The sequence below is a fragment of the Haliotis asinina genome, chromosome 5, assembly GCF_037392515.1.
Source record: "Haliotis asinina isolate JCU_RB_2024 chromosome 5, JCU_Hal_asi_v2, whole genome shotgun sequence".
NCBI lineage: Eukaryota > Metazoa > Mollusca > Gastropoda > Lepetellida > Haliotidae > Haliotis > Haliotis asinina.
This window is the reverse complement of record NC_090284.1, coordinates 60,553,532-60,562,971: the sequence shown is the minus strand read 5'-3', so window position 1 is coordinate 60,562,971 and position 9,440 is coordinate 60,553,532. Positions and strand designations below refer to the sequence as shown.

The window sequence follows — 9,440 nt, the reverse complement described above, 5'->3', positions numbered from 1 at the left end:
ACATGAAACAGAATTGTAAAGCATCGACACTCGTAAAAAGTCACGTAATACCGGACTTATTCCTAATTAAACTAACCCTCTGTTCACCAACAGAGCGTACACTGAAATTCAAAGTTCACTAACGATCCGCACACCTTATCTGAAGTACTATAGTGATAATATCTCAATACTGACATGAACATAATAACATCCTTTTTTAACAATAAAAACTTCAACTGACGAGGCGTTTTTGTACAAGGTAAGACATGCACATGCACAAAGCTTGAAACTAATAAAGATATTCGCAGTTTGTTGCTCTTGAATTGACCTTGATCCCAACGGCATTGCAAGGTCATGAATGCCCGACATGCTTAATTCTCGTGTAAATGCTGAAATACTTACACCAAAATGTTGCTGAAACAACACTCCAAAAGTAGCTACAATATTTCGATTAAGTCTTTTATAACTTTGAGAGGAAAGAAACAGTGCAGTCACTGGAATGTCTGAGGCTGCCGTCGCTGTAATTTGACGTAACGCTCACTAACACTTTTTTCTAACGCGTTAAACATTACACCCCTTGTTGATATTCCCCCGGAAGTGTAAATGTGTTAATTTCATAGTTGATCCAGGGATGATCTACAACTTGTTATAGTGTCCCTAGGTGATCATAGATGTATAAATCGTTCTGGCTGACTGATCGCGTTACGTTGTAATGAATATACCGAGTGAGTAATATTGAACACACCTGAAGATATCATGTACTTGATGCAACTTTCACGTGCAATTTCTGGACTCTCAACTGAATCGTATAATACAACTATACGAAGTCTAAACAGAACAGTTTGTTTGGATATATACAGATATTATGTCAAAGCATAGTAATACCACAACCACACACACACTCACTTCACTCACGCACTCACTCACTCACTTACTCACGCGCTCGCTCACCCACCCACCCACTCGCCCGCCCACTCACTTACTCATTACAATAGCTAACGATAAAAACACGCGTAACGGTTCGAGTTAATTTGGTTTATTAGAACACAGCTCGACACAGAAGACATGTATAAGCAGTGCTAACATCAACACTTGGTATTTTACTATATATACACTCCGGGCGTTCAGTGACATCTAATTTAGGTACAGTTTAAACCGTTGCATAGGCACGCCATTCTGTCCGACTTGGAACTATCTAGCCTGAACCGGTTACAGCCATTGGTCACCAGTCACATGAAGATCCCGGTTAGAATTGGCCTCCAGCAAACTACGCGCGTCGTGGGAATAGTCATTAGCGGGATCTGGTCGATAGGCTCTCTGATCGGTTGATTGATTTCCCGTTTGCGTAGATCGATGTTCATATTGCCAATCACTTGTTCAAGTTTCATTATTTACAGACAGCGTCAACATATAGTCGAACATTGCTAAGTGCCGCGGTGCCAAACAACAAAGCAACGGTGGGCATAGGCAAGCTGCAGGGTGCTCACAGTATTTTCTCCTTGTGAAAGTAGAGCACGTCTAATTGTAAGTAGGCGCAGTTTATGTTTTTGGCAGTCTAATTTTTAGTAGCTGTAAACGATGTAACCGCTGTTGATGCCGTTGACGAGAGTGGAGATGAAGTCTTGGATCACGTCATTCACTTCCAGGTTTGAACTGTATGATGACTACAGTGTACGTGATGATTGTACCCACAAACTGAAACACAATAGCGACGAGATCATCAACCCAACAAGCGAAGCAGAGGATACAAAAAGCCCAATGTGCACACCACCAAACCCCAACCCCATCCTCACTCCTTTCTCAAAAAGCTGTATCGGCCCTATCACAAGGGACGCTCTCTTCACTGACAAGTTCCCTATTTCAATTTAAACCCTTATCCAACCGGTGCATGTTGTAACCACTTCCACTGTCTACATATTACCTCATGATCTGGTTACCTCAGCGATCAGACTCACTAACGTTGAGGATCATCGTTTCCCACCTGCATAGATCGTTGCTCACACTGTCTATAACAACATGTTCATAGTATTTTAAAGCTGGGGGTATGATGTATTTATGTATACGAACCGTTATGATTGTTGGTTTGTCTATGACGAACAGGCCCATGGCCGTGTAGCCGATAGGGTGGCTGGTCAGCTGACTCACAAACATGCAAGCCTGCAACAAGAGGTGAAACATACATCACTGAACTGGTCCTCATTAGTTACTAATACAATAGAAATCAATAAAGAAGCGTTTTTGAAAAACACCAGTTTTAACAAACATGGTATCTTTTGGATTTATTACTAAATGGATTTACTACTAATTTAAATTAGACACACTATCTAACTTCAGCGCTGAAAACGACGTGGAGCAATTTAGCTGATAATGAATACAACACTAATAGCCCATGATTCTATGATTTCTTTCAAGTGAATCGAAAATAATGCCTTTTCTGTTGGCAATGTTTAATAAGATATTTTTAAATGGTTGTTTTCCACAAGCGTGGAGTAAAGCAATCATAGTTCCTCTGCGTAAAAAAGCTGATGTAAATATATATAAATATATTTAATTATCGAGGGATATCTCTACTCAGCTCACTCGGGAAAATATATACTAGTATTCTGAATGAAAGACTAACAAAATGGGCAAATGTTATGGATAAAGTTTCTGAAACGCAAGCTGGTTTTCGGATGGGCTATTCAGTTGTTGACCACATCTTCACATTGTGTTCCATCATCGAGAAAAACCTAAGAAGAAGAAAAAAGATATATGTGGCTTTCATTGATTTTTAAAAAACCGTTTGATTTTGTAAATAGAGATAAACTATAGAAATTACTCTCATAATACGGTGTAAACGGCAAAATGTTTCAGTCTCTTAGACGCATATATAAAACAGTAAAATCGTGTGTCAGGGTACAATCTGAGCTAACGGAGCATTTTAACTGTTCAATTGGGTTACGGCAGGGTTGTATGCTGAGTCCAATGTTATTCTTATTATAAACGAACTTACCGTAGAAATCACAAAATACGGTAAGCATGGGGTCCGACTATTTCCAGATGCACTAGAAATTCTAATGTTGTTTGCAGACGATGTAATTCTTGTGTCAGATACTATTGGTGGTCTTCAGTGTCAGCTAGACACTCTAAAATTGTATGCAGATAAGTGGGGATTAACTGTAATTTGGATAAATCTAAAATTCTTGTTTTTAGGAGAGGTGAGAAGTTAGCGGTTAAGGAAAATTGGCTTTGTAATGGGAAAAACATTGAAACGGTAAAGAGCTAGAAATATCTATGTTTTGTGTTCACATGTAATTGTAGTCTCAGGTAAGCGGTCTCAGAACTTGCATCCCGTAGTTAAAAAGGCTTTAATGGTATTAACTATAAACTTAAGGAAATTAGGAACAATACCTTTGGAAGTCTTTTTAAAAATATTTGACAGCCAAATTCAGCCAATATACTTGTATGGGTCAGAGATATGGGGATTTAAAAGATACGACAACATTGAAAAAGTTCACTTACAAGCATGTCAAATATTGTTAAACGTCGGTCCACAGACACCAAATGTACTAGTATGTGGAGAATGTGGGCGTTTTGCAGTTTATATTAATTCCTACGTTAGAACGATGAAGTACTGGCTTAAGTTAATGACAATGCATGATGGACGCATCCCAAAACAGTCATATAATATGTTACATATACTACCTAGACACAGCTGGGTACCACACGTGGGGGTCTGAGATCCGCCATGTACTTTGCTCGCACGGCTTTGGATTTGTCTGGTATTCACAAGCAGTCGGTGATCCGTGTGCTTTTATTCACATTTTAGAGAACGCTTATCAATATGTTTTATCAAAATTGGACATCTATAGCTACACTTGAAAAAAGCTCACGTTACAGGTTGCATGCTCAATATAGGAGTCCTCTTGAGCCTGAGAGATATCTATCCTTAAATTTCGAATATAAATTCCGCAAAGTATTGGTCAAATTCAGAGCTGGTGTATTACGTTTAAAGACTAACGTAGGTAGGTGGCAAAATATTGATGTATCTCACAGAAATTGTCCCGCGTGTAAAGTAGACTTAGAAGATGAATATCACTTTTTGTTGAAATGTTTGGGTTATAAAGATCATCGGGAAAGCTTTTTGCCTGACAACTTGCAAGTAAATATGATATCGTTTAAAAATATCCTTAAACAAAACACAACTGAAGACATAATTAATCTAGCTCGTTTTATCTATTATGCATACAAAATAAGAGAAAGGTTAGAATAATAGAAATTAGTATTAGAATTATAATTATAAAATAAATACAGTACCGACACACGTGTATACATTATATATGTGCTCTGACATTTCGCACTGGGGATGTAACTAAAGGAAAAGTTAACACAGGCAGACAGTTAAATGCTGAATCCTTTAAGAACTATTTCACGTTTTTATGCTTGTTTCGAAGATGTATAATACTATGTATGTGGGCCTGTGGTCTTCATACGTAATAAAAACTTTGATGATGATGATGATGATGATGAACAGAAATGGTATCTTTTGGATTTATTACTAAATGGATTTATTAATCATTTAAATTACACACATTATCTAACTTCAACGCTGAAAACGACGTGGAGAAATTTAGCTGATAATGAATACAACACAAATCGCCCATGATTCCATGACTTCCTTCAAGGTGCAATGTTCTTTGAGTTCGACTGAAAGAAGCGGTAAACTTCTTGGATATTGACTATAAGAAACGATAAGAAAAACGTGTTCAAGGCAGCATTCAAATACATCACTTGTATGACAACAAGCTGGGAACTCGAGTAGTCAAGTCTAAATCTAGCGTCAGGTCCGTTTCAGAGGGGATCCGCCATTCTTGACCACCTTGTCGGGTGAGTGACCCATGACTATCCAAACATCGTGTTAAACCATTAGACCACTTGACACTGAGTACTGACGCCGAGGCAACTAGTTCTTACCTTAATCCTTGGCGAGTGATAGGCAGGGAATCGAAAAATATCACCTTTTAACCTCTATTGGTAAATGACACTGCTATGGGATCGAACCACCGACCGTCCACTGTTCTGGTGAAACCTGTGTCCACAACACCACGAAGTGCGCATGGAGTCGGACAGAGGATAGCGTATCAGAGTGTATATTACTCACCTGCTGGCTTTGCTCTGGAGTGAATCTGTGCAGGTCAATCCCGAAGATTTGCCAAAGGGAAGCATGGGCCTGGAAAAGCAAAAAAGTTACGTTATACTATACTGCATGATAACTAAACCTTCAGTAAAAGTTACAGTTTCTTAAAATAGTAGTCCATGTATAAATGTTGGGACTAGAGTGACTACACACACCCGTGTGTTTTCACAGCCTTGACCGAGTATAACCGCTCCATGTATAACAGAGGAGTCATCATATCCTTTATTTAAACCTTAATGCAATCGTCAAGTTTGGCTAACATTCGCGAATAAGGCTGACTTTCAACTATGAAAGAACACGCCGTTGTGCTGTATTTATCCATTATCCTTCCTGAGTAAATCAGTATTAGACTAACGATACATTTGAAAAGGAGCTTCCGGACAATTTTTCATGTTGGCTATTATTTTAGCCTTTCCTATACATTTAAGAGTTTTTGTCAGCCAAATTAAAACATGCCGAATGACGTGGACAACTTGTAATACTCGTGCAGATATATTTGTGAAAGATTTATCAGGTGTTTCCCATTTCTGTTAGTGGCTGTGGATAGCCCAATGGTTAAAGTACTTGTTCGTCATGCCAAAGACCCTGGTTTGAATCCTTATATGGATACAAGCTTTGAAATCCATTTCTGTTGCACGTGTCTCCCGCCGTGATATTGCTGGAATATTGCTAAAACTTTACTTACTCACTCTCATGTCTGTGGACCAACCGAACCCTTATTATACATTGTTCTGTGTGGACGTCGTCATCTTCGATAGGAAGATGCCACCCCGATATACATCGATATTACGTTCTAAGAAAGTAAAATGAGCAGGGGAGTGATTCAATATAACTTACATAATGGTTGACGAGCGCCCCAGCCATGAAGACCACCGACAGTTGCAGGACGGCCAGCGACACAGACCACCAGACAGCGTAGAACTTGTACATTTCAATGCTCTCAAAAATCACAAAATAAAGCGTAAACACAATCAGTGGGATAACCGTTCCAATGGTAATTAGTACATACACTGAAAAGATCGTGTTGGCTTTGTCTAGCAGCAAGCAGATTTTGTGATGTTGCAGACGAAAACTCTCCAGGTCACCACGACAGCAGCCTTCTTGGTCCACCGTATTGGACATGCGAGTGTTGAGGTCTGCAAAGGAGCGGTACAAGATGTAGCTGAGGAGGACGAACAGGCTCATTAACAGATACCAGGACGACACGAAATAGAAGTACACAATTGCAAGGAAGATCTTAAGAATGACGAAAGCTTCAAAGCCCGTGTCAGGAAAAGGGGAGTCCGACACGAAGAGATTTGACATCCCACCAAACGTAAAGGCACATACGAGCCAGATGAAGTAGGAGACGGACAAAGACATGCTGACGTTCTTCAGGGATCTGTACATGTTGAGAGAGACTTCAGACAGATACGAGTCCAAATCCTGCAAGAAGTCTTCCACGAGGTGACAACGGAAAAAGTTGTTGGTGGCAAAGCACGCTGCTTGGAAGAACCAGACGGTGGAGACAATGATGTTACAGAGGGCGCCATTAAAGACAGTCGCGTCTTTGAAGTACACCGTTGAAAAACAAAAGTTGATCCATATAATCAGCAGGGTCATTGAACAATAGATCTGACTTATAAGATCCTTTGTCCTGCGATCATCCCTTTTGGGCTTGTAATAAAGGAATCCCGTGAGACGGAGACAAGTTAAAAATACTTTGAGCTTCTCCTTGGCCTTCCCAGCAGGTCCAGAACTTGCGGCTTGGATGTTGAAGATGGACTTGCTTATTTCTGTTGCGTCCGATAGGGAAAGTTTGTTAGATGCTGAAGGATAAACCTGCATTTTCCGTTTGCTGTGGATATCTGGTAATTGACTTCGTTATGAACCTGTAACCAGGGCACTGTATCCACAATGTTCTCAGGGGAATATGCGACGTGTTCTTTGGGAACCGTCAGATAAACTAAACTGTAAGGCTGACGAACAGCTTGGTAATTCAACCTTTAAGACAGCCGAAATACGCAAGTCACATAGCTGAATATGTCTGCCTCTGTTGCAAATCACGTTGCACATAAGACGGCATGTGTCAGTCAACATTTATTCTAATTTCCTCCCAAACAGTACAACGCAACGTTACTGGCAGGACACAGCATAAAAGGAAACAGCAAGGCGTCTCACTGGTGAAACTCTCCCGCGATGAATTAGCAGTATTTTTGAACATGTTCTTTGCATCAGTTCTTCCACTCACTGGCAAGAACAAACACTCTATCCGTCCTGACAGTCTCTCCAGGTGACACAATGATGGAACCTCCCTGCCGCCCACCAGGTGATGAAGCATCGCGATGGTAGAAATGGCTTGTTCGACTTTTCAGTTCCATATTCATGAGGAACACGTTGTAACATTTCATCTTCTGAGCTCCAGGGGAACAGAACCATATCCATTTACCATGCAGTCGAGTATGACTGAGAGTCATATTAGAGCTCCCACACACCCACTCGTTCAATACATGTAAACAACTTCGTGTTCACTATTGTTTACCATGAACTTGGTTATGGCAGACAGTGTTGTCTGTTATTTCTTAAGCTGACATGAGATGACATGAGTGAGCATGTGTCATCATCTGCAGTCAGTGGTGAGGTACGTTCGATGAGACTTCTGCAATTAATGAGTAAGATGTTTTTACGGGACTGAACTCGAGGCTGCTGGAGCAAATTGAAGGCGATATTGTTTGTTGAGAATATTGATTGATTTCGTGCGACCTTATTTTCAATGGGTCATGTTTCCAGATCATACATATATACTTATCAAAATTTGCTTAGGATCATCATTTTAGAGGGCAGTAGGTTAAAACGTGTGTATCTATTGAAGTCAAAGAAATATTTCGTACAGACATGTTAATAAATATACGCAACGAGATATCACCAAACAGTTTTTACATCAGTGCCAATCCGCCAAATGGAGAATATAAAATCACAAAAAATAATCATAACATCACGCAAACATATTGCTTTGGGTCTTTTTTTTACAAAAAACCCTTTTAATTAGCGCATATTTGATCCACTTCTTGCTGTCATTGACTGACAATGACACAATCATTCATACAGACCGTTGTTCCCGCAGTTAAAACCCGCTGCAGGAAATGAAGGTAGGTTCTCATAGCACTAGTGATCCGTAATGAAATCACGATGGAGTCACGACCATAGCGGCCATGTACGGCTACGTTGGAATCCTGAAAGACCACACACTGGAAACGTGCAAGGATTACACTTACCACAAACCACCAGTGAAACGTACTGGAACCCAGTCAGGCTGATGTTGGTTGAGTGGGATTCTAATGTATGCCCTCCGTTACTTCGGACAAAACTCACAGAGACAATTACGCATGGTCTACGAAGAAACGTTAACGTTACTGGCGTTCCTCAGGTCATTTCTGAGAGTGTTGGTCGTCATGAACTGAGATCTTGCCGATGTGGTGAAACGCGGTGTCTGGGGAGCTGGTCCAAACATCTAGTATTGATTCCATGGCCTGTTGATCACACTTTGACTGACAACTAATGTGTTATCGACGTAATCTAAGGAATACCATCATGTACCATATTTCAATTCTCAGTATTTCGTTATTATACCAATAAAACTGACCCTCAGCAAATTCTGAGTAGTATACACCCTGTTATGTCATTATGGCATCTAGTTGTGGTCAGGTGAACTTGTGGTGGAAGAAAGGACTGTCTCCACTGATAACCACCGAGATAATAATTACATCCTGTGAATAAACATTACAGTCTTTGTCTTGGATGAACTACAAGGTATGTATGTCCCTGTGACTTTGTTTTCTTTTGTTTTTATATTATATTATTGTACTTTTCAAAAATAACAGCGCCTTGAGCATGTACTAGTTGTGTGGACATGTGTGCTATAGAAATATCCTACAATAAATGATAATAGATGAACAGATTAGGCCTTGGCGAGGATTGGAGTAGATAGGATGTTGTTTAAAGCCATGCTCAGCATTATTCCAGGAAATAGGCGGTGGTCTGTAACTATCAATCTGGTCCAGACAATCCAGTGATCGACAGAATAAGCATTGATTTATTCATCTGGCATCTGTCAGCAGCGAGCCTGACCACCGGTCCGCATTTCTCCTTAAATGACAAGCACATGGGTTACTGAAGATTATTTCTAACTTTCAACTCAGGAGTGGACTGGGCAGGGACAATTTGAAGAGTTGTGTCTAGTCAATCATTGGTTCAAATTCCAAATGTCCTTGATTCTAATTCCACATGGGAATACCCAATAATAGTC

At 40.1% G+C, this 9,440-nt stretch overlaps 1 protein-coding gene across 1 annotated transcript; it reads right to left on the bottom strand.

Annotated features, from left to right (window-relative positions):
* Positions 1-1,557: 1,557 nt before the first annotated feature.
* Positions 1,558-6,995, bottom strand: LOC137284288 (putative gustatory receptor 28b). The gene is made up of 4 exons (XM_067816042.1): positions 5,993-6,995; positions 5,120-5,188; positions 2,047-2,136; positions 1,558-1,674 (listed from the first exon to the last, which is right to left on the bottom strand). The coding sequence occupies exons 1-4, from the start codon at positions 6,980-6,982 to the stop codon at positions 1,612-1,614; spliced, it is 1,212 nt and encodes a 403-aa protein (XP_067672143.1). The 5' UTR covers positions 6,983-6,995; the 3' UTR covers positions 1,558-1,611.
* Positions 6,996-9,440: the final 2,445 nt, after the last annotated feature.